This window comes from Anas platyrhynchos, chromosome 18, assembly GCF_047663525.1.
Source record: "Anas platyrhynchos isolate ZD024472 breed Pekin duck chromosome 18, IASCAAS_PekinDuck_T2T, whole genome shotgun sequence".
Taxonomy (NCBI): domain Eukaryota; kingdom Metazoa; phylum Chordata; class Aves; order Anseriformes; family Anatidae; genus Anas; species Anas platyrhynchos.
The window spans coordinates 13,931,012-13,956,090 of NC_092604.1; the positions used below are offsets into that span (position 1 = coordinate 13,931,012).

The window sequence follows — 25,079 nt, forward strand, 5'->3', positions numbered from 1 at the left end:
GGCGGGAGTACGCTTAGTTTTTTCAAGGATTTATTACTTGTATAATTTCTGATCTTTAATAAGCAGATATGACTGATCCTCATAGTTCTATAGAAATCGGTTAATTGTTCCAGATGGCGTGTACTGATTATGCAAAATTACTTTTCACACCATTTTTTTTTTCTGATGGAGTTTGGAGTAAAATTAAATTTTTTATAGCCTTCTTATCATGCTGTTTTACAGTGGTTTTTGCACAGAAGTTGAATTTAATCTACTATATTACATTGACCAGCAGAGTTATTCTAATGTAGTATTTTGTGATTTGACAAAGAATAATAGAACACATTGCTCATTGTTCGTTACTGTGCTGCTAATAAAAAGGAGTTCTAGTGCAGAAAACCAGGCTGTTATTTATGAAGAATGCTTAATTTGCACAGTTAAAAATGCAAAATTGTTACAATGAGATGTTCTCTCTTTTGCATAGAAGATCTGGGCAGAACAAATGAAAATAGTCTTGTTGGTACAGATTTCATCTAATAGAGAAGGATTTTTTTAAAAATAACTGGTGCGGTTAGGCTGTTTTACTGGGAGCAGCAGTCATCCAGGCAGCATGCGCTGAATCCTATCAAGAGGTGTCACTGGTGTTTTCCCTGATCATCGTAATCTGGATATCTCAATGGCATAATTCCGTAAGTGAACAGCATTCATGAAGGTTGCGGGGCTTCATTTGTCTAATGAAATGCTGTTCATACACAACAAGCCACATGTGAAGCCCCCTCACTAAGCAGGCTGTTGTGGTTCAGGTTGGTGTGAACTCTGCCTTCAGAGGAGGTGCCTGGGGTCCGCGTGCCCACGGGGTGCTCGGGCTGGGCCCCGCCTGCTCCGGCACCAGCGCCGGTTCCGTTGAATTTCCTCGTTGCCTCCCAGCGTTTGTTGCACCCTCCTGCAGCCTGCATGGAGCACTGCTCTGACGGCGCTGAGTGTCACGCGTGTTCTGTTTCTCCTTCCTCGGCCAGCTCGGGGGCTGGTGGTGCCCCTGCCCACAGACGGCTTCGTTGCCGGCGCCCTTTGCAGCTCCCGGCCGTGGGTGCCCTGCGGTCAGGGACAGCAGCGTGAGCACGGCCCCATCTCAGGGGCCAGGCGTTGTCCTGAGGTCTCCGCTGCTGCACGTAGATGCACGTGGGGAGAGGGGCTGAAGGTACGGTCCAGGGCTGAGTCTGAGACGTCTTATTAATCTTTGAAAAGCAAAACAGCAAATGTTTAAAAAATGACCCTGTGGTTAATGGGATTAAAATCTCCAATTAAATTAGAAAAGTGGGGATACAGTAAATGGACTTTGGTAAAGAGTGCTTATTTTTAACTCAGTAGAAAAAAGACAAGTAATTAACTCAGCCATTAGAAAGCTCAAAATTCCTCCCGTCTCCTGTGCAACAAGAAAATTGTTTTGTGTATACTTTTCTATATGGAGGAATAATATATAGGGAAACGACTAATGGCATAAATCAGAAATGATTAGAAAATATTTGTTCTAATGAAGTAATAATTTGGTAGTAATGCTTTTCATCAGTGTAGCTTAAGGCTACATTAAGTGGACAGACTTTATATGGATTCTCTAATTTTAATCTCCAAAATGCTATCTAATGTCTCATTAAGACTTGCATATAATGTATCTTAAGTACAGTCATTAAATATAGTTTAGGGAGATTTATGTTCAGATATTGCTTAAAGATGTTTTAATAGGCCCATTTACTCTGATGATATTAATGAGTTCTTAACACATATTAAGCTTCTAAAATTGGTAGTATTCCTCTCACAGTGAGCAAAACAACTTAGGAATTGTAAATGAATTGGGTGCTCCAATAAGGCTCTTCAGTCGAGTCTGCAGACACCCTCTTGAATCTGTTTCACTCTGTAAGTATCAGGCTCTGCGCCTCCTGCCTTCCTGCAGCGTGCCTTGCACGGGCTTTGCAAGGTCATTCAGCCTTACCAGCAGTTCTCTCCTGGGCGTGCAAGGGTTAATGGTGGTCCTGGGCGCTCCTGTGAGTGTGTGTACCCCAGAGCTGGCGTAAACGTGTAAAACGTTACACAAATCTGGTTGCGTTATTTACTAAAAGAAATAGATATTTTAAGGAAAAAGACAGTACGGCCCTCATTTTCATAAATCCTTTGCTTTTGATCATTTCACGTTAGCACGTAACAATTGTAATTATGTGTAATAAGAACCGTTCGTTCCCATATTTTCACTTTAGTTCCAACTCTGAAAGTTATTGCAAACAAGATGCTCCAGTTTCATCACTCAGCTCTTAAAAAATCCTTCTGAGTTCAGAGACTTTTATAATTACTAAATTGGTTTGTTAGAAGGAGATAATAGCAAATTTCTTCTTTTCATAATTGGACATTTCTTCCCTGTAGGCTAATGTATGCGCGGCACTTGCATACACAATAAGCCGTGCTTTTGAAAAGCCATAACTAGCTAATAAGTGCTGTGGTGTCATCAGAGAGTAATGGTTTGCTGATTAGCATAATTAATGACAAATGGTGGTGTGGAGCTGGTGGATTGGTTTAGCAGATGATGAATGCATCGCAGCCCGAGTCGAATCCTGCCAAGAAGGCCTTGCTGGCTGTCAGCCGTCTGTTCCCGTGCAGGTAGACCTCATTAGTCACCGCCAAGCGTGCCAGCTCGCCTTCGCCGCCGTGCGGGGCTGGGGGGCTCAGCACGGCGCGCTGCGGGCACCCCCCACCCGGGGCTGGCCTCGGCCCCGTGCCCGCTGGGAGCCGCTGCGCCCGCGTGGGGCACGCTGGTGGGCGCTGAGCGTGTCTCTCCCTGGGAGGGCAGGAGGGAAGCTCTGGGCGACCACTCCTGCTATGAGATGGGCGCATTTATCTGTGACTTGATTAATCGGGGCTAATTTGCATTCACAAATGAGACTGATAAAAATGGAGTTACCTTTTCACCTTTAAAGGGGAGGAGGGATTATTTCTAGGTTGTCTCTTTTTAAGTGATAAGCAACTCTTTTACCAGTAAGGATGAAAATACTTAATTTGCATTAGCAAAAGAAGCTAATTATTATATAGTTAATTAGCATCTGGAAATGAGGATTATCTTAATTACAAAGCACAATTTCCTTAATAGCTACAAAACTGTAAGTTTGATCTGTGTGGAGATTGGCGACTATTATTATGTAATTAGTGATCATATTAATGGTGCAATGTATTTAGATATAATTTGCATATGCAAATGAAATTTACCTGATAGAAATATGTGGCTCCACTAATGGCTCTGAGCACTTAAAGTAAATTACATTAGGAGATCTGGATCCTGGCTTGCCACGCAGTGGTGCTGAGACCTCTCGTCCTCCAGAAGAGCCGGTGGTGCGGGGTGTGTTGTGAGAAACCCAGGGCACAAAGACACTGCCCGGCCATCTCAGGTCCTGGGCTTGTCCTTGTTACAGCTTCTGGCAGCTGAGCGTTCCCTCGTGCAGCACAGGCATTGCCCGTGCCGTGCTGGCAGCCTCTCCTACACTGAAGGCATCAGCTCCCTGACAAGGCTGCTTTGGCTGGAGAAGTATTGTCCCTGGAGCGAAAGTTGGTAATTTCAGGAGGAAGCAAGCATTCGTGATAATGGCGGTAGTGAGCTACTGGGCAAGGAGATGCAAGTCCCGCCACCTTCCTTTGTAGCATGCTCGTGATTCCTTTCTGCTCTCCATTCACATTTGGGGATGCCTTGGTATGGACAGCATGCCGTTTGCATGACAGCTCATCCAGTGCCTTTCCCCTGCCCTTGCTAGGAGCAAAAAGCTGCATGTATGTTCAAAACAAAAAAATAAAAATAAAAACATCTTTAAAAGAAAACTATTGAGAGAGGGTGCAGTGTACCTGTATCTCACACAGGGAGCCCTGTGGGGCATGTACTGGTTGCACAGCTGCAGGCTGTGGGGTGCTGGTGCTGAGCAGGATCGCAGCTGCCCCTGTGAGTGCTTCTGGCCCCACGGGACCTGGCCCCCTGAGCACAGAGAGGCTTTCGAGCAGGGGGATCCCAAAGATCCTCTCATGGTGACAACCTCCCACCTCTGTAGGTGTCTCAGCAAAGGAGAATTAAAGCTTCCAGGGCCAGATACTGTAACAAAATGAAGTGTGTTTCTGTAATATACCCTGCTTCTAACCTGTGGTACTGAAAATTAGTGAAGTGAAAAAAAAATACAAGTGCTGGAAGGAAGCAGCCATTACTGGGCAGGATGTTTCTCTCATCAAGAGGGAGAAATTTACAGCTGCCTGCCGGGGAACACTGCAGCTATTGTGGGTGCTTCCTGAGATGCTTTTTGCAACTGTTTGCTCAAGCCTGAGTTCTGTATGCCTGCGTCTCCACTGCAGACAGACATTACAAGTTTAATGACTTCCACGGAGTCTGTCTATCGTTACAGTTAGAGCTGAAAGTAATTGAAAAATGTCTGTGTTTCTCTTCAGCACAAAGACCTGCGTGCAGGGGCTGGAGGAATACCTCTCGTTCAGTGCTGCCGTTCGCGAGGGTCGCTGTCCTTATGTGAGACCTGCTTAAATTCCTCTGCAGCCCAGCACAAGTACCCTGTTTTGTATCTGCTCTGGTCTAATTAATTAAGGGTTGTTGCTTGGAAGCAGCACATGCTTAGGTGTGATCTTTGAAGTTTAGTATAGTGCAGAGACTTCAAAGGAGACATTTTATTAAAAAATAATAAAATCAAGAGCTCCTAAACACTTGCAATTTGAAGAGCTTGTTTGAAGTCTATCCATGTTCTCTGGTGCTGATATAGCCATGGTACCAAGGTACTATTTAGCTGTTACCATGCAGTACTTAACCTTAACTTTATTTAAAAAAAAAAAAAAAAAGAAAAGGAAAATAATCAAAACCAGGAGTATTTTCTCAAGTGTTTTCGTGGCTTGATCTAGCAGTAAAGAACTAATTATGTTGTGTCATGAGCTGTGCAGGAAACAGAGAAAATCAAGGCTGACAATCAAATTAGCAAAAATGAAAATTTAATCCAGGTCTGTTTTTTTAATCAATGTCATTTCAAGATGAACAGAAAAGCTGTAAACTGTTCCCCTTGCTGGGGCTCCTCTCGGTGGTCAGGGAGGCAGCGTTAGGCAGGGCCTGGCTCCGCGGCCTGTTCCTCGGCGCCCTGCCCGTGCTGGCGGCAGCGCCGGGGGCGGCCCTGTGAGTGCCTTAGGAGCTGCCATAGCCAGCTGGGTACGGCTGTGGGCCATGAGGTGCCCCCAGTCGGGTAGTGCTGGGGCCCATCAGCACGGCAGGCTGTGGGGCAGGGCGCCTCGCCTCGTGCTGGTGCGGCAGGACGAACGCGGAGGCCTTGGCCCGTCAGGCCGAGCCCAGCGAGGGGTCGTGGCTGGGGCCGGCACCGGCAGGTCTGGCAGTCAGGGCAGAGCCCCCAGTGCACCCCACATCGTGCCATGGCAGCACTTGCTGGAGTGGAGCTTGCTTGGAGACTGCCCTGGTCTCCTCTCATCAGCACACTTGACTAACGAGGGGCTGTGTGGGGCCAGCCAACCTGCCGATCCTCTCGGCACCGCCAGCGACAGCAGCCTCTGCAGCAGCGGCACAGATGGCAAGCCCGAGCGACAACGTAAACTACAATATGTCTTGGAGACACTGTCAGGCTGCCGCGGATTTGTCACGTCGTGGCAGACTCTGGGGTGGGGAGCAACTACACGTCCCCTGATCCTGCCTGAGAAGTTGCTGATGGTGGGGCTGTGCCTGGTAGGCTGCAGAGGAGTTGGACGCGAGCCAGAAGAAACAGTGGTCAATTGCTTGATATGCGGGCACTTCATTAAACAAATAAGTGTGCATTTGGGGGGGCGGTGTCTGAATCTGAGGAGTGCAGCCTGTGGCAATCTCAGGCGTTCGGATTGCTGAGGATTTGGCAAGAGCTCGCAGGGAGAGTTTGCTTTTGTTTTCCCCCTGAGATTTTGCTATCATTAGTGATTTGGAAATGCAGAGTGGTGGTGTTCCATCTGGGACTCGGTGCACAGTAGCACACACACATGTTTACTATTCAGGCTGCTATTTAAATTACTGTGTACAGAAATACAGAAGTAGGAGGCTTAGCTGTACATTATGAAAAGAGTGGTGTATTTTGAAAAGCTTGCATCTTCCTCTTGATGCGTTGCAGGCTGTTGTAAAAGGTTTTTTTCTGCGCTTGTGAATGACTTTCCTCTGCGCTGAGATCACGTAACATTCCTTCGGTGTTTGATGTCAGTGTCCTGCAGTCCTCCACGTGTGACTGTAACGGCTGAGGCACGCCCAAGCATTTGCTGCAGTTCCAGAGCCCTGCGCGCTTCGTAGGGGATGAAGGGCACCGAGTGCTCTGCTGGGGTGCTGGTGGTTCTGCCCTGTGCCCTGCCTCCTCCGTGCCCCAGGCACATGTCCCTCAGGAGAGCAGGGCCTGCCTTGCACCCTATTCCCCCCAGCGAGTCACACCCTGATCACGTGTAATCTATTGCCCTCGATTGCCAGAACTGTCCCGTGTTCTTGGTGTGCAGCACAGGATGGCACAGGGGCTGCAGTCTCTTGTGTATGTGCAAGTTCTGTTGGAAGAGGGTGGGCTGCCCAGGTGCTGTGCTGCCCTCACCAGGCTGTGCTCTGTGGAAAAGGAGAGCAAAACCTTCCAGCATTGCCCTGGGAGCATGGTGTTTCCACGTTCATCCCATTTATTGGTGGTTTCTCTTGGCTTGTGCACATAGCTGCCCGCTCTGATCGCTGGAGCACCAGCAGTCTGTGCCCAGCCTGCCCTAATTCTTGCACGTTTCCAAGTTCCTGATGAAAGCAGTGAAGATATTATTTCCTATAGTGTCATTTAGCTGAAAATTAAGTTTCTCTAAGCAGGCGAGCTTTGCTGTTTTTATGGTATTACTGTAGGCTGTTCTCTGAGATATCCATTGTGGTAAAACATAAACACTGAAACAGTGTCTCAGGTCTGGGGAAAATCTGAAGACTTGTGCGGTATTACAGAAAGCTATTTCTAAAATCTAAGATGATTTAAATTTTAGAAGTGGCAATAGTACATCCCGTGTTGTGGGGGGGTTCATTTTTTGGGGGGGAGGGGGCTGTTATCAGTGTTTTAATTTTCATAGTAATGTAGGAAAATGTTTTGCGAGGGACTTAATTAAATATTTTTAATATCAGAGGTTGAAAATTTGAGTGTAAAAGGCCATGCAGAAAAAGCAATAAAGAAATCCAAAGCTATAAAAGCTTATGGTGAGAATTTAAATGCAGAAACAGCTGTTATTTCCTTGGGAGTTGAGGTATATAAACTTTTCTACGGCTGTGTATCCCCACAATAGTGGTGTGAAGAATTAGCGCTCACTGCAGTGTGCAAACTGAACCCGCCAAGCACTGAGGCAGCTATTCATCTATACCCAGGAGCTAAATATGACAATGTTAGCATTTTTCATTTCCCTGACGTTACCATTAATAAAGCAATGATCCAAAAGAAGCTTTGCTGAGTCTGTTCTTTATGCTTCCATCACTCACGACTAGATAATTTCACACAGGATCGTTTTTAAATTAAATGACGATAAAAGCGCTCTGCTGTCCTGTGTTCACTAGTTCATAGAAGTCTATCAAGTCATTAATGTGTCATGACAAACTGCTAGTTGGATACAAGAGTAATTAATTATTTGCATAAATAACAGGTTGAACTTCGTGCTTTGAACTGCAATGACATGTGCATAACATCATGGGCATCTTAAAACCTCTTGTGTAGAGTTCACAAGAGGGGTTAAAACCGAGATGTGTGTGTGTGTGAAATCGTATCCTCACTTACAATGGTCAGGAGCTTGGCTTGAGTTTTGATGCTTTTTGTGTTCTTAGGTTCTTCATTAACGGCTGTTTCAAGAAAGCATCTGATCACTGGAGATTTCAATGAACAATTATACAGATTTTCATAATCACCATTAATCACCACATATTTTTCAAGATAATTACAGCAATTATTATTTAGATTCCACTTTTATGTGTACATTGTAGAAGAGAACAAGTGCTTATTACACTGGGTAGTGTAGAGAACTACAGTCTGAAGTTCTTTGTCATCCAGCAACTCATTATGTTAACTGATGCTGCCTGTGAAAGTTCGTCAGCATGTTTAAATTAGGGTAGCATTGGCAGGTCTGATTATTTAAATCTGGTAGCTTTGCTAAAAATATAGTTATTCTAGAAAGATGAATTACTAATTTGACAACTGAGATTTAGTTGGAGTCTGCAGCACAGAAGGCAGCATCTATCGTGTGCTTAGAGGAGGGTGACAGTACTTCTTCATATTAAAGAGTGAATTTCTAAGTGAGCTAACAAGTTGTATTTATAGAGCCTAGTTTTGTGGCATGCCCTTTAAAGGCTGATAATAAGTCTTAGTAAATTATGATGAAGTAGCAGCAACCAGGCAGAAGCTGGACGTGCTTTCCTGCGGTCCTGCGTGGTGCCACCAGCCCAGTCTCCCCTCAGCTTGGTCAGGGCTTTGCAGGGAGATGCTCCCCTCCTCGGTTCGATTGCAGGCGTGCAGTTCTGGCAGTTGGCTCCTTTTGGCTCTTATCTAATTCCAGTGAATGAGCTAATTGGATATAACCCTCAGGGAGGAGCTGTTCCTCAGAGACAATAAACAGCCACTGAAAACATTTTTCTTTCTGAACTCCCTTTTTATTTTTTTCCAGTTGGAGAGCGAGCGGTGGAGGCACCTCCCTAATCTGTTGCAGATGCTGTAGCTGTAATTACGGGGAGGGGAGAAGCTGCTCCTCCACCGCCAGCCCTCCGCAGCGCCCCGTGCTGGGGGTGTCCATGGCCCTGAGGCTGCGGTGAGGGGAGCGGTGCTGTGAGGGGAGCAGCGCAGAGCTTTCTGCCAGGCCCTCCCGCTGCTGTTGGCCATGTGGCCGTGTGCCAGGGAGGTGGCAGGAGGTGTGTGGCCAGGGCTCTGTCCCGCTGCAGCTCCCCTCGAAGCCTCAGCGTTGAGGGGCCGTGCGCCTTCACCTCCATCGCCCCCGCCGTGCTCCGCCTGGAGGTGCGGGCTGCGGGCACTCTGTGGTGGTGGCCGCTGCTCAGGCCCTGGCTCCGCTTGCCCGTGCTGCGCTGCCAGCCTGGTGCTGTCAGTAAGTCATGCGAAAAGTCAAAGTCCTTCGGTGTGTCCCATGCCGTTGTCCTGGCCTACGGAAGCGGCTGCTGTGCACAGCGCCTGGTCAGGCTCACAGGCAGGCGTGAGGTGGGAGCTCAGAGGGGGCCAGATGGACAAAGCCTGAAAACTGTGTAAAAGCAATGAAGGGCAAGAAAATCTATGTCTACCTGTGTAAAGAGGCTTTTAAGTGACACGAGCAAGGCAATTTATAGATCTTTTAAAACATTTTAAAGTTACAACCTTTTAAAAATGTCAAAACCTGTATGGGTTGTTACATGAGCTCGCTCATGTGATGGTATGAGTAATGCTACTTGCAGCAATGCTGCAAAAAGGGAACTTCACCCACCTCTTTTGTTCTGAATCAGTACGTTTTGCCTGTGGAAAGAGAGTTTTACTTTATCATTTGTTAGCACCAGTTCCTCTTATCCCCTTCTGTTACTACTGGCTGCTCGTCCTGAAAGTGGCACCAGCGGGCATTAAGGAGCATTGCACGGCTCTCGGCCAGCCTAAAACTAGAACTGTAGCTCCAGCCCAAAGCGTGGCTGGTCAGTTTTGATGTGAAAACAACACCGGGCAGCATTTCAGCGCAGTATTTCTTTCATCAGAGACTGCCAGGAGTGTCTGAAAACCAGTGGAGAGAGGTGTGGGGGGGAAAGGGGGAGGAGAAAAAAAAGGAATCATAGGCTGCTGCTGCTGTTTATTTACAGCACAACATCAGAACAAGAGACATGGAATTAAAAGCCTCCTACAGTTCTGGTCTCATTTGACTTTATTATGAAATTAACTGTCTGCTGTAAGTGCAGTTGCACACTGCCTCGTGGTGTGTGGGGGGGGTGAGTGATGGCACTCGCGCCCAGGCCCTGGTGCCGGACACCCCCAGCAGGTCACGGTGCAGCAGGGGAGCTCTCTCCTATGGTGCCTGCTTGCTGGGTCGGGTGCTCAGCCCTTGGGACTGCTCCCTGGAGCGGGACGTTGCCCTCTTTGTGGGGTGATGGTGAGCTGGACACATGGCGTGTGCACACATACACAGCCCCATCGCTGCCCTGCTGCTGCTTGTGCTGTGTGGCTGTGCTGCACCGGGGGGGGGATGGCTGCCAGGGCTGGGCACCGCGTGCTCGTAGCGCTGGGAGGCCTTGGTGCTGCAGCCTGGCTGTGTCAGGGGGACGCGAGCCCCACGCGCAGCACCAGCGCTCCCCAGCACCGCTGCTCAGAGCGCTCTTCTCTCCTGCAGATGGTTTCTGTTCAGATTCGTGCTTTGTGTAGGACCCGTGCCAAGCACGCTCCAAACCTGAGGAGAGGCGTAGTGAGACAGAGACGTTAACAGATACCAGTTCAGCATTTTGGTGGAACTAATCGTCACTGCATTTATTAATCTTCTTGGATTTGGATTTATGTGGCTAAAAGGAGGTCAGGTGCCTCATCCTTGAAGTTGTTTGTAGATGTGAAAAAACACTACTTTGGTAACAGTAGTTTTGAATCTCTTTCTTCTTGTGTCAAGCGTTAATAAGACCACACTCAGCTGCTTTAGGGTGAGGCATGGGGAATGGGGCGATGTCTTTTGAAGCACCTATTTCGGCCTGGGCCATAGGAGCTGCTGCCGCCCGCTGCTTCAGTGCCCCTGGCAGAGCCGTCTGCCTCCCGCCCGCTGCACGTTGAAGCCGCGCTCCCCAGCGGCACCAGTACCACCACTGCTCCCAGCCTGGCCGTGACACGGGTGCTGCAGGCACCGGGAGGAGGCTGCCCCCGCTGCCTGGCATAGCACGGGGCTGGTGGTGCAGCCTGCAAGGACAGCCTGGAGCTGCATTTGTGTAAAGTTTCCCCAGTTGGTGGGTATTTAAATCCTCTCGTCTCTGGTGCCTGGCTGTGAAAGGACTGTTGAATGAGCTTGTTGTTTTCTGATTTTTCCCTTTAATGTGTTTTACAAGCAGCCTAGTGACAGGCCCGATACGCCAGCTCAATGCACGCTCCCCACGCTTTGGGATTGCAGCATTAATAACACACTTCCATGCATCATGCCATTTTTAAGCATGATCGTTATGATAAAGGGCATATACTTAATTACAGGCCTGCTTAATTACAGCTCTGTTGAAGCTCGTTTGTTTAGGAGAGTGCTAATTGTGCTGCTGAGCCCTTGGCACACCCTGCTTTCATCTGCTGCCTTGCTCTGCAGTTCTGAGCTCTGTCAGGACCGAAGGACCGATGGAGGCAGTGCAACGGGGGTGGCAAGAGGGGAACATGCGAACGCACCATGGCTTATTCTTTAAATTACTTTACAAAAGCTGGCGTGTGACTGATCAAAGCAGGTTTCTGTCGGGATAACAAATGCAGATGGTCTTTCAGGTTCAAAACTTCCTGGATTTTGTGATGCTGCTTTTCATCTGTTTCCTTTTGTTTCATGTAACACTGCAGCTGCCACATAGCACCTTTGATAATGAAATTATTCCATTGGAGTGGATTTTTTGTGTTTTTTTATGTTGAAAATATACAAAGTGAGTGTAAAACGCTAAGTATTCTTAAATAGCTGTTATTAAAACACTGACATGGTAACTCACTGGTGCTGATGGCAGTTGGGAAACAGCAAGTAGGGAAATGCAGGGTTCGTGCACACACCCTGTGAAAGAAAACCCTGTTTGAGGATTACTTAAGGGCATTTCAGGGGTTAAACTTGCTCCAGTTTGAAGTTTTTATTTCTTTAAGAGCTGAAATTTAAAGACTTAAAGGTGTAACTGAAATAAAGCATGTGTATCTGGGGCTGCGCTCTGCTTAGAAATGTGCCCTTCTCAGTCTTTGTGGAAATTGTTGAGATGCATGCTTTAAAAATAAGTGGTTCACTTGTACTGACATGTCCTGTGGGAGGATTTCTGTGAAGTTTCCAAGGTGGTGATAACAAGACAAAAACACTGAACATTGTTGCAATATCTGAGAATAATATACAACATTATAAATAGAAAAAATCCTTTTAATATCATTACGGTGGTGCTACAGAGAGTGCCTAGCACAGTGACCTGTCCTTGTGTCTCTCCAGCTACTTCACTGGTTTCTGTCCTCCAGATGCGGTTTGCATTTTGTTCAAGCTCCGTTGCTTGCTGTTGAATTTCCAGTGGTGGCAGTCAGGTATGGGGAGGTGCTTGCTGTGGTTCTGCCCAGCAGTGCCTACCTACTGCTTTGTATTTGGAAACGTGAAAGTTATCTGAACAAGGTGCTTCCCTTTTCCTCTGGTTAGGACACCAAGGTAGCTCAGATTGTTCTGTGTGGTAGCGATAAATAGATGTCTGTCCTTTTAAACTGCTCGTATTTGTTTGCAGTTTCAAATGCTGTCCTTTTTTGGCAGCTGGACCAAGTTGGAAGCAGACTCAAAACCGAGACCATGAAATGATATGTGGGTAGAGCAGGGAGGGTTTATCGAATTTCCTGACTTGGTAGGAACTAACCCAGCTGTCTTCAACAGAGAAAACACTGGGAGATTAGAGGGAGAAAAGATTGGCAATAACTTCTATGAGGTATCAATCAAATGTCAATGCCATGTACACTTGATATGTTGTTGTGAATATGTGGAGCTGCATGTCAGAAGTGAGCTGGAAATGTGACGTTTTTGCTTGTTTTGTCCCTTACAGCGATGGATGGAGTACCTTTTATGATTTCAGAGAAGTTTGCCTGCGCTCCTGAAGGGGTGAGTTACCTTCATTCTTCTTCCCATGTCTGTAATTCGTCTTTTCATGGAGAACGATCACATAGCATTAACACAAATTATCAGCTTCTGGGACCTTTTCTTCTGTATGGTCTAATACATGCCTTGTGCTTGAGATGGCCCATGGCTGCACCTCAGAATACTTTCCTGTAGGTGGGAGCAGCTTTTGCCAGATCTTTTCTGAAACTGAATTCTCCCAGGAGATGAAGGTTTAATGCCATTAAAAATAGGAGCGGTGATTTGACCTTCTGTGCCCTGGAAACACTTCTAATTTCCTAGTCTAGATTTTAAAGAAAGCTGCAAATACTCAGGTCTCCTGAATTTAACCTGTTGTGGAGACCGCACAGTACAGTCAACCTCACGGGTTTCCTTTTGCGCCCCAGAAGCTGAAGGCAGCAGGAACAGCACGGTGTTTGCTGGCACTGACCCCTGGCTGCTGCCCTGCAGGCGGCCACGAGGTTCCCCCTGCATGCTGCACACCCCTTGGGAGCAGAGCCGGGAGCAGTGTGGGGGCAAGGAGGGCACGGCACCTCCAAGCGGGGCCCAGGCTGTGCTGCCCTTGCTTGGCCGCAGCACACAAAGTGCCTGAGCACGAGCGCTGTGGTCCCTAGCAGGTCAGCCCCACGTGCGCCATGGCCAGCCAGGGTTCCCCTGTCCCACCACCTTGCTGCTAGATGCAGTGCCCGAAAGGCCCTTGGTGGCAGGAGCATCTCTGGAAAACTGTCTGGGGAGCACCAACGAGGCGGGACGCCCCTGCGTTCTCTGCTCACACCAAACACAACTGGCATCACCTAAATCCTTCAGAGCTACCGGATCTGAAGGAACGCCAGTGATCCCGCACGTGGAGCGGTGGCTGTGGTGCCCCGCAGCGGGGCTGCCATGGCTACGCTGGCAGAAACCCAGTTCTGCGGGAGGCTGAGGCGTCCTGTTCCCTGATTCCAGCCTGGGAAGTTTAAGGAGGTGTCTGCGTCCTCATGGCACTGCAGCTGGACCTCTGCGGGGTGCCAGGAAACAGAAAAGGGGATAGAAAAATGATTTCAGCATTGCTGCTGCCCTCTGGTTTAAGGGATTATTTAAGCTCAGGCATCTCAATTGCAGCAGCAAAACATGCTTGGTTATTTTCGCACAGAGCATGTTTCTGAGTGACTTCTCCTTGCAGAGAGGGGTCCTGCCCAGCACGCCCAGGAGCTGCGCAGCGGCGGGGCACGGTGCCGCATCCTTGGCTCTGAGCATGGCAGTGACTGCGGAGGGAGGGCGACTCCGACATCCTGGGCAGGGCAGCCTTGCACCTCAGTACGGGCACCCACCCCAGTACAAGTTGAGAATTGCTTTTGAGCATCACTGGCCCAGCACTGTCTTAAGTTGGTGATCCAGAGCTCAAAGGCATCCCATTACCAGTCCTCTAATCCATCCGATCCCTAAAACAATATCTTCTTAAAATAATTTACAAGATGCTGTTGCAGCAAACGCAGAACTGTCAGATGTGTCTGATTTTTCACATCATACTCCTGCTTCGTGCATTCTTTTTCTCACTGACACAACCTGTGTGGGCAGCTGGATGTGGTTTTTCACAACCACTGCTTTCTGCAAGGGTTGTTTATGGGACTTCATTCCCAGAAAGCTGGAGGCCCCTGCAGCGAGGACAAATGCAGAAAGATTAGGTCATGCTAATCTCCCTTCAGATCCTTTAGACACCATTGCCACCATATGGTCAATATGATCGAGGTTTTCCACAGCTGGTGCCACTCACACCTGCGTGCTGTGGCCATACAAAATCCATGGGGTATTACAAAGCGTGTTCCAGTAACGTGGCAGGGAGATGGCTAAAGATTTACCTGTTTAAAGTGACACTGTGATGAGTGTCAGCTGTCCCCATTTAGGGAGAAAGGTATTAGAGCTGTTATCCCTAAACCGCCTTCTGCTGCTTCTCTCTTGTGGTGCACTGAGAAATAGGATTATGCATGCATTTACAGATGGTGCCTCTAAATCTCTGGTGATGGAGTATTTGCTGACTTTAAACAAAACCAAAATCAAAACAACAACAAAAATTGGCATTTCTGTTGTTTTTTTTTTTTATTCCACCAGATGCAGCCGGTTGATCTTTTGGGCATCACAATCAAAACCCTTGCAGAAATCGAGAAGGAGGTAGGTTCCCACCCATGCACTAAGAAGTGTCATGAGATCTGTGTTCATTTAGTTGTAAGATTTTCCCCCCTGTGGAAAAGGTCTTGTCTTTCCCAAGTCACTGCTGGTAGGTGAAGTCAATGCTGAGTCAAACAGTAAATACAGAATTAGAGACATCTGTGATTTGTGCCAGGTAAAGAAGTGTTAGACTTAGAATCTAGTGGCAAAGGCTGCTGGCCTCCATTTAATTCCAGATGTCTCTCTTATTCAACCTTTCTCTTTTACTAACAAAAGGTGTTTGTTACAAGCAAGGTGCTGTTTGTGTCAGGAAGCAAATGAAGTCAGCTAAGTAGTACAAAGTAAACTACATCATAATTTTTCAATTAGAATCCGCAGGTAACTTGCTACCAGGAAAAAGAACTGGCATTTTTAGCAAATGTGGGTCTTTCAGGAGGTTAGGGAACAGGCAGGAACCAAACTGAGACTGTTCCTGAGGGAGCATTTTGGCACACGTGTGACTTGGGCTGCATGGTGCTGAGGAGCCAGCTGCTCTGCAAGAGCTGCTTCTCAGGTGCATGTCTAAGACCAGGAGGAAGATTCTCAGCAGCATTTGTTTCTTTGGGCATCCTTGGTCACAGATGTCTCTGTTGTGCAGACCAGCAGGGTTAACGGCAAAGCGTAAGCAGGTAGCATAGCAATACTTCCAGACTCTTCTTGGCCTCTCTGCTCTTTGGTTGCAGTTGTGGGTCCAGTTTCTTAAATCATAGAATCATGGAATGGCCTGGGTTGAAAAGGACCTTAAAGATCATTTAGTTTCAACCCCCCTGCTCTGGGCGGGGTTGTCAGCCACTGGAGCAGGCTGCCCAGAGCCGCATCCAGCCTGGCCTTGAATGCCTCCAGGGATGGGGCATCCACAACCTCTCTGGGCAACCTGTTCCAGTGCCTCACCACCCTCTGAGTAAATAACTTCCTCCTAATATCTAACCTAAATCTCCCCTGTCTTAGTTTAAAACCATTCCCTCTTGTCCTGTCACTACCAACACACATAAACAGGGGGAACCCCTCCTGTTTATACCCTCCCTACAAGTACTGGAAGGCCATGATGAGGTCTCCCCAGAGCCTTCTCTTCTCCAGGCTAAACAAGCCCGGTTCCCTCAACCTCTCTGCACAGGAGAGGTGCCCCAGCCCTCTGATCATCTTAGTGGCCCTCCTCTGGACCTGCTCCAAGAGCCCCACATCCTTCTTGTGCTGGGGCCCCAGGCCTGCACGCAGTGCTCCAGGTGGGGTCTCAAAAGGGCAGCGCAGAGGGGGACAATCCCCTCCCTCTCCCTGCTGGCCACCCGTTTTTAATGCAGCCCTGGACGTAGCTGGCTTTTCGGGCTGCAAACACACACTGCTGGCTGATGTCCAGCTTCTCGTCCAGCAGGACCCCCAGGTCCTTCTCCGCAGGGCTGCTCTCAACTTCTTCTTCTCCCAGTCTATATAAATACCTGGGATTGCCCCAGCGCAAGTGCAGCACCTTGCACTTGGCCTTGTTGAACCTCATGAGGTTCTCATGGGCCCAGGTCTCCAGCCTGCCCAGGTCCCTCCGGATGGCATCCCTTCCCTCTCCCGTACCGACTGCACCGCTCAGCTCGGTGTCATCTGCAAACTTGCTGAGGGTGCGCTCGATTCCATCGTCTGTGTCATTGATAAAGACGTTGAAGAGCACTGGACCCAAGACCGACCCCTGAGGGACACCACTTGTGACCGGCGAGTCACAAAATCTGTCTCCTCTTCCTGCCTTGAAATTTTGCCTGAGTAAGAAAAGTTGGCTGGATGCCAGAGCTTTCCAGGCATCCGTCAGCACAGCAGAGCGCTGTGATGGTGACTCTGAGCATGCTGCCCAAGTGTGGAAATCGCTGGCAGAAGCACCCCGCTGCCTCAGGCGCTGCGGTCCTGCCATGTGGCGCGCCTGCCTACTGCTGGGGGCCGCCACGGTGTGCTTGGGCAGCCCCAGCCTGCCCTGAGCACGTGGAGCCCAGTGCTCGGGGAACAGCTGCCCCGAGCCCTTCTGCCTCCTGTCCCCCTCTCGCCAGTCAGCTGCAGGTGCCTTTTGCTGGAGGGGAAGCGCAGTGGCGTTAGGTCTCCTTCTGCTGCCCTCTCCATCCTGCCAGGCGTGGTGAGGTCAGGGCAGCTCAGCGTGCTGCCCGCAGCCCTCTCCGGAGCCTCTCGCGGGCCTGCAGAGCGTGGGGACCGCTGCTGGCTAGGCTGGGGTGGCTGTGGGAAGAGTGGCGGATACCTGCTGGTTCTCCCCACACCCTCCTGTTCTGTTACAGGCTGCGTGTGTTTCAGAGTAATGAAAAGTATAATTATGCAGCCTATATTCCTTGATGAAGCATCTTGTCTGCACATAGATAGCTGCGCATATAAATATTGTGAATTTCCACATGGTTTTATTTCCCTTGCAAGCAATAGCACCATTACAACAAATCTTCTGGATTTCCAGAGCAGCAAGAACATTTTCCCTGGAGCTAGATGCCATTCAAAAATATTCCCAAAGAATTCCAAGAGTTATTGTTCTCTGTCGCAACATTTGCAGATGTATGCACCCATCCTCCAAGCTGTGCAGCGAGCCAAATGAAAGGACGCCACCCTTTCAGGAAAAGCAGTGAAAATAGGGTGCAAATCCTGTACTGCACAGCCAGCCTGCAGCGGGAGCGGCTGCGTGCTCAGGCCGCGTCTCCTTGCAGCAGGCACTGGAACCGCACAGCCGAGCGCTAGGGGATGTGTGAGGAGGTGGAGCCGGGTGGGAGCAGAGGCTGGAGAAGGTTTGAAGCTGAGTTCACCCAAAGCCATTTTGGTGGACACGGGGCAGAGAGGAGCAGAAGCCCCTGCAGCAGCCTCCTTGCGGGGCTGCAGGGGGGCTGTGCTTGCTGCTCCTCGTGTACCGGGTAGGGAAGCTTCCAGTGTCAGCATCCAGGCAGGTGGGATGGTCACTGCCGAACGCCGCGTGGCCCTCAGCCTCCGGGCAGGCTGCTGCTCACGGGATGCTGGCAGAGAGCACCGAGCCTCCAGTTCAGCTTGGCATTGAGCTGAAAGTCTGGAGAGGATCTAATTAGTAAAGTGAGCATCTAATATTAATTATTCTTTTTAAACTGACAAGGAAGGCAGCTCGTTTAACCACTTAATTCCTACAAGTTTTCATGGGCTGTTCTTTGCAAGTATGTTTAATGAAGAAGTGGTAAATCTAAAAGAGCTTAAAATTTTAATTTTATACAGAAATATTTTTCCTTGTTCTCATGTTTGTAGTCAATTCTCCGGAGTGTAGTCACATGAAATGTTCTTTAAATGAACATATTTGCTAACTGGCATGATTTCAGTTTTTAAAACATTGGTTCCAGCAATTAGGCATTTTTTTCAGTTCCCAAATGACTAGAGAAATTCGTCTTGATTATAATTGCTCTTAGCCACGCATATCTAATTTGTGTCTTTTTAAGTGTTAATTAGTAAACAGTTTGAGCTGACATCTTTATGTGTTTGCGCGTTGAAAAATGATGCTCGGTGCTTATTTAGCTTGGGGCTGGTTCTGCTGGCTGTGACATCATGACACCGAGGCAAAATTAATGAAGCCGCGTTTGCCAATTAAAAGGCAGCCTTGACAGAAGCGGCTGCTTGACCCCAGCTCCCCGCCCGCCGCTGCCCGCTGCTGCCTGTGGCGGAGCCCGGCCCGCGCCGAGGCTCCCGGCCCTGCTGCGAGCGGGGCCGCCCCGAGGCGCTCCCGGCGCCAGGCGGCTCGGAGCCGGTCGCCGAGCACCCCCTAGCGCCGCCGCGCCTCGCTGCACGGCCCCGGCGCTGCCGCGGGGGGGGGGGAGAGGGAGGGCCGGGGCCGGCTCCCGGCCGCCGGGGCCTCGCCCGCCCGGAGCCGCCCGGCCCCGCCCGCGGCCCCGCCGGGTACGGCCCCGGGAGGCCGGGGGAGGCCGGGCCCGGGCCGAGGCCTCGGGGCGGCCCCGCAGCCTCGGGGTGGCGGCGCGGCGGGCGCGGCGCGGTGCGGCCGGCAGGTGGCGCTGCTGCGGCATCCCGCGGGCGGCGGCTCCGCGTGCCCGGGCCCCGGCCCGCAGGTGCCGAGCCCGGCCCGGCCCCGGGGGGCGAAGCTGGGCGGGCGGCGGGGGCTCGCGGCCGGGGCTCGCGGCCGGGGCGCGCTCCCGACAGCCGCAGGCACCGCGGTGGGAGGTGTCGCGGGAGGCCCGCGCCGGGCGGGGGCTTCCCGGGGGGCCGCTTCGAGGGCAGGAGGCGCGGCCGCGTTCCCGGTAAGCCGGGGGCTGGGGGAGGGCAGCGAACGCGCCCCGCCGCGGGCAGGCTGTGCGGGCACGGCCTCGGCCCGGGGCAGGGGGGCGCGGCTGAGGCTGCTGCCGGTGCCGGGGCCGTCCTGCTGCTCTTCCTGCCGGTGGCGTTCATCCCGGGCGGGGCAGGGGCTGGGGGCGCTGCCAGGCAGGTGCCGCAGCGCTCCCCGTGTCCGGTCTCTCCCACAGTACGACTACAGCTTCAGGACGGAGCAGAGCGCGGCGGCTCGCCTGCCGCCCAGCCCCACCAGGTGCCCGCCGGTCCCGCCGTCCTGAGGGGCTGCCGGCGCTGGAGCAGCCTCGTGCGCGTGTACTACTGAGCGGGATGCGGCGCCGGGGCCCTGCCGGCAGAGCTCTGCTCACCCAGACATCGCCACCCACCCTGCGCTGCACCGCCTCCTCCCGCACACGTTGCTCCACGCGTTTGGATCGTGCAACCCTTCGGCAGCTGCCCTCGGCCTTGTACGCTGCTGCGGACGAGTCTCCACGTGAGTACGTTACTCAGAGCCTGACTGGCAGCCTCTCGGTTGCTTCTATTTCCATGTACCCTGCTGCAGGACAGTCACAGAAACAATAGACTGTAACGAAGCCCTGTGAACAGCACGCTGTGAGCTCACAGACGATCAGGAATGCTCAGCAGCGAGCCCTGAGAGAGAGTAAAAGATAACAGCCGGTTAACAGCAAACTCCAGACCTCCTGCCCAAGCTGGCTGCTTTGCTCTCGTCACCCCGTGCACATCGCCGAGCAGGCGGCACCGAGCCGCGGCAGACACTTCATTGGCCTCCGCTGAGGTCTGGGCATGCAGCAACTCTGCCGTGGCCAGGTTCAACCCCAGACTGTGGTCTTCTTTTTTGCTGTAGGCTCGTGGAGCCAAAGTCACTTGCTCAGACCTGCTCTGGGCCCTCTCCCCAGTTGCTGCCAAGGGGGAGAAGCACAGAGATCACGAGCGGCACTGCGGTCTCTGAGGTGAAGCACGTTTGCTTTGCACAGGGTGTCCGCATGTCTGGCAGGACCTCGAGTGACAAACGTCCCATGTGTCCTTCTGGGCTGGATGCTGATGGCAAGCCAGCAAGACCCCTGCAACGTCATGCTGACCCCTCGCTGCAGCTGCCTGCTGAGCTGTGGCCCTGCTGACCAGGCGGATGCTGTCACCTGTCTCTTGCTTTGGACAGTTTTCTCATTTTTGCCCCGCTAGCTGCTAAAACAAAAGAGATGTGCCTGTTCTCCTTTGCACTCGTGGAAGGAAGCACTGAAGTCTGGCGTAGCACAGGATGAGAGTTGATGCATTAAACCCTGACCTCAGCCTCCTTGTGATCGGTGACCTTAGCTCACTCCTGAGTCAAATGCATGTCTTGGAGAACTCGGTTGTTGTAATGAGTTACTTAGAAATGCCCGTCTGACTCTGTGCTGCTTTTTCAAGTCTCTGCTGTAGAACAAAACTCCATCATGGCAGCAAAATGGCAATTTTTAAGTGTTCAAATGTACAACTTTTTGTATTGTAAAATACTGATTACCTAACCCTATTGAAACGCAATTGCCATAGTAACAAGTAACAGTATTGCCGCTCTCGGTCTGGGTCACATATATGCCCTGACCTGCTTTGCACTGCTTTTGGTTGATCTTGTATTTTCTAGTTGGACAGAATGGTAACTAACAGTAGGCTTTGTACTGTCGGCTTGTATTTTTTATTTGTACATATGTAAAATATTTCTTGTCCAAAGATTCATTTCTGGTTTTAAGGCACCGTACCATATCTCTAGAATAATGAGCACAATTTACCTTAACATTCAGGATAGATTGATTCCCGTTATGTGCTTCAACTTCTTCTAATCAGGTGATAATTTTCTAAAACTGCCTCTGCAAAGCAAGGCTGTGCGATTCAAAAGCATAGGCAGATTTGGTTGCAGGTGTGTCATAATTTGGTCAAAAGGATTAAAGCTATGTCATTTGCATCAACTCTGGAGGTTTGGTTGACCCCCTGGAAGTGCTCATTTACTTGAAGGTTGCAGCACCATTTTTAGTTCTTATTTATCCTGCAGGAAAGCAAAGCCAGACCTCACTGCCAAGCTTCACAAAGGCTAGATTGATGATGCCGACATCAACAAATGAACATACCATGGCAGCCTGGTCATTCGGCTCAGGTTCACTTGAAGTTCAAATCCACTCTATGCTGTAGTAGTATGCCCATCTCATCCATCTTTTGTCGTTCTATTTTTCTGCTTGTAATTTGTTCTGTAGTTTTCTGTGGCATCCACTTATAGCTTCTCCTTTAGTGGACACTGCAGGTAGGTCGAAGCTGACTGCAGCAGTGCATTCCTCATAGCTTTGGGACAACAGAGTTGCAGACAGCTGACCTCCCCTGTTACTGATGGTGGGCGAGCAAGGGCTGCAAGGCTAGTGCTAAGCTGCCAGTACAGAGTCTGCAGAGCTCCAGGGGCAGTTTCTGCTGCCCAGAGATAGGGAGACAGCTACAAGGAGCACCTCCTCCCTCCGCATCTTCCTGTGCTGAAGGCAGGACTGACCGTGCCACAGTGAGGAGCAGCTTTGGTAGCTGCCAAGCTCAGCATCCAGGCGAGCACTTCCTATGGATGTCTTGGGAAAATGGGCACATAGCTTTGAGTCCCTTCCCGTGAGATTTAGCTTAGAGCATCTGGAGATAAAACCTGGTGCTTTAATATTTATAGCGACAGTTGCACTTGCTCAGTCTTCTTAGGGATAGTAAGTTCAGCTTTCTCTTCAGTGACCTACAAGAAACACTGGATGGCTCAAAATGCTGCCAGGACATCCAGCTGGGACAAGCATCTAAGAAATCTTCGGGATATATTTGTATAGTTGGTTCTCACTGTCTCTTCTCTTAACACTGGCCTAGCAAAGCTACTTCAGGGATGCATCTGCAAAGAAAATTGGAAGATAAATTTGGTCTTTACAGTGGGGTTTTGCACTGTGGCACTTCAAAGATAGCTGTTATCAAAAGCATGATCTGTGTGTATGAGTGCAGTAGAGATGTTTTGAGTAAAGAGCTACAGCTGCTGAAAGCCAGTTGTGCTCTCAGACATGCTAACCTGAGGCTAGAAAAGTGTGGACATCTCCAAAGCTGAGAGGGCTCAGAGTCAATACTCAGAAGCACAGCGAGGCACAGCACAGGGTGGCTGATTTTACCTTCTCAGTCCACTGGTTCTAGGAAGCTTTCCTGCTGCACCTCTGAATTCTGCATATCGCAGGCATCAGATCAGCATTTCCACAGGCAGGTTCTATTTGCAGTTCTGTAACTTTTGTACTCTCAGTAACTCATTGCAGGGCTGGTCCTTGCATCCTCACAGCAATGTGCCAGAGGCAGCACAAGCATCCCTGTCGGATAGGCAAGTGTGCTACCACTGGTCCAGGCAGTAAATATTCAGGGAGCCTGATATTGATGTTTGTCTGTGGGGAAGCCTTCTGGGGCATAAGGGGTGGGGATGTGTCAGTGGGAAGCAACAGAAGTGGATTTGCAGAGCTTTACCAGATGCGTTTGGCTACCTTCTTTCTGTTTCTAGAACAAAACTGGACACCAGGTAGCTTAATCTTGTGGCTGATGCAGAGATTAGTTTGCCAAATTATCCAACAGATCCATATCTCTGCAACAGAGACAGAAGAGCAGCAGTGAGGGGTTTACTTCCTGTAAAATACACCTTCCGATGTGGGTTCGTAGTGGCGTGCTGCCTCCTGGCTTTCCCACAGTACCAAGATGAGTCATGGACCGTCCAGGACAGGCTGCGATGTCTAACGTGTTACTTACGGAAAGGCAAGAAATTAGTGCAGAAAGTAATGTAAAGCGTGAACTTTGTGGTAAAACTCAAGTGTGGACTGACTTAGCAGATGTCTTCCTGCGGGAGCATCTCGTAGCTGTAGTTGTATAGGAATAAACTTTGTCATACTTCGTTCCTTTGACTGTCACTGAGATTGCCTCAGTGTTTGTAGGAAAGGATCCCTTGTGAGCCTCCTGTGTAGTAGGACGTTGTTGGTAGTTCGTTACTTTGGGCTTGTTGGGTTTCACACCCGCCCCGTGCCCCTGCTGGTTTCCTGAACTCCTCAAACCGAACCTGCGGCCTCAGAGCCTGTAGGAGGTGCTGCCTGGGCACGGCACGGTGGGTGCTGGTGGCGAGGGAGCGTGTCCTGGAGCCTGGGAGCCTGCTGGTCCCTTGGCCCTGACAATCTCCTCAGCAGAGGGAGGTTGGGGCACGGCGCCCTCCGCAGCTGGCAAGGCCCACACCCGCCCTCACCCCCTGCCCCTCAGCGCCCACGGGGCACGCAGAGCCCTGCTGCCCTGTGCCAGGGCCGGCCTGCTGTGGCTCTGCCTCGCCATCCTTCAAACCGCACACGGCACAGACGGCTGCAGAAAATGGTGCCTACGACACTCGGCTTACCCGTGTTTTTAACATAAAAGTAAAACTCCTGCAGTGCCCGCCTCATGGCACGGGGGTGTTGCTGGCGGGGTGAGCGCCTGGCGAGGGCGCCCAGAGCCCAGCCCCACGCGCGGCCACGTCCCCCAGCAGTGCCCCTCGTGCGAGGGGCCGGGCACGTTGCAGAGCTGCCCTGGGCCCTGCAGGCCCTGCCCGGGTGAGTCCCCTCCTGAAGCAGTGTCTGTGTGTCAGCGTTACCTCAGCCTCCAGCCTTGACGAACAGACGGCGTGTCCCGGCAGCGGGGCGGCCGAGCGGTGTCAGGCAGCTGTTCTGAGCCATAAACCACCAGCGCTGCGGGTAGGGAGGGTGTTCCTCGGTTAATTAAAAGGCTCAGTAAGGTGCTGCTCAATTCATTCAATACAGGGACACCAAACAGGTTGGATATTATGGTCATTTATTGTGAAATTCTTTGTAAACAGCAACAGTTTTGAATGCCATCATACGAACATGAGAGAAACCTTTTATGCAGTTGGAAAGTGTTTTTTTAAGATGCTATGCATTTTGTTGGGTTATTGAAAGTGAATTTACTGTGCATTAATCTAATGAATGTTATTACCTTTTGTATTTATTTTAGATGACTCTCCTGTATTTTACAAAGGGAAGTTTCATTGTGTGATAACTTAGTCTGTATTCTTAATATAATTGTTAAATAAAATTTGCTTTAATCAGTTTATTCTCTGTTTTGCATGTGTATGTTCCTTGGGACCAGCTTGCACATCTTCCCTCTGTATCGTTGTTGCGCTGACTTCTTCAGATCTCAAACCTGGATGTTTTGCAAGTAGTTAAAACACGTCAGGAGAATGAAACATGAGTTAATGCTTAGTCTGAACTCTGCTGTACTGTAGCAGTTTCAGCTGTGTCACCTGGAACTACTTGTATTTCTAACTGAGATTACAAGTTTGTTTGATACAGGTGATGCTTTCTAACAGTAGACTTGGACTTCAGTGAAGCAATTGGCTTTGTACCAAGATGAACACTTGTTAAGGAGCTAGAATGGTACAGGTGGGTGGTTCTTGTGGTGTCCTACAGAGGTGAGTTTTCTTACCTTCAGTCTCTGGTTTTGATCATGTGGAATTATAAATCATCACTCATATGTGTCCTTGGATTGGAAGGTCTCAGAAAGGAACGGGTACTGCAGGCTTTAATGCAAGAGACTCATTTACAAAGGTGCTTTTTTCTCTGTCACAACTGTGCAGGTCACCTTCTGCTCCTGCTTGGGGCCAACAGGGGCTTTCTGAGCAGTTTTGGTAGGACATGAGGGCTGAGACCAGAGATACCCTTTCCTGTGCTCTCAGGGTACCCAGGAAGGTGAAGGACACTGCAAGAGACGTGACCTGAATTCAGACACAGGAGTAATAAAGAGATGGGAGCAGAGGAATC

The 25,079-nt window shown here is 50.1% G+C and overlaps 1 protein-coding gene across 1 annotated transcript in view; it reads left to right on the forward strand.

Moving 5' to 3' along the window:
- MVB12B (multivesicular body subunit 12B) overlaps nt 1-24,372 on the forward strand; it is a 65,222-nt gene extending 40,850 nt beyond the window's left edge. Inside the window, exons 8-10 of the mRNA XM_038188058.2 lie at nt 12,740-12,795; nt 14,899-14,958; nt 19,449-24,372. Coding sequence (XP_038043986.1) covers nt 12,740-12,795; nt 14,899-14,958; nt 19,449-19,535 — 203 coding nt within the window. The 3' untranslated portion in view covers nt 19,536-24,372. The remainder of the gene's footprint in view (nt 1-12,739; nt 12,796-14,898; nt 14,959-19,448) is intronic.
- Nucleotides 24,373-25,079: the final 707 nt, after the last annotated feature.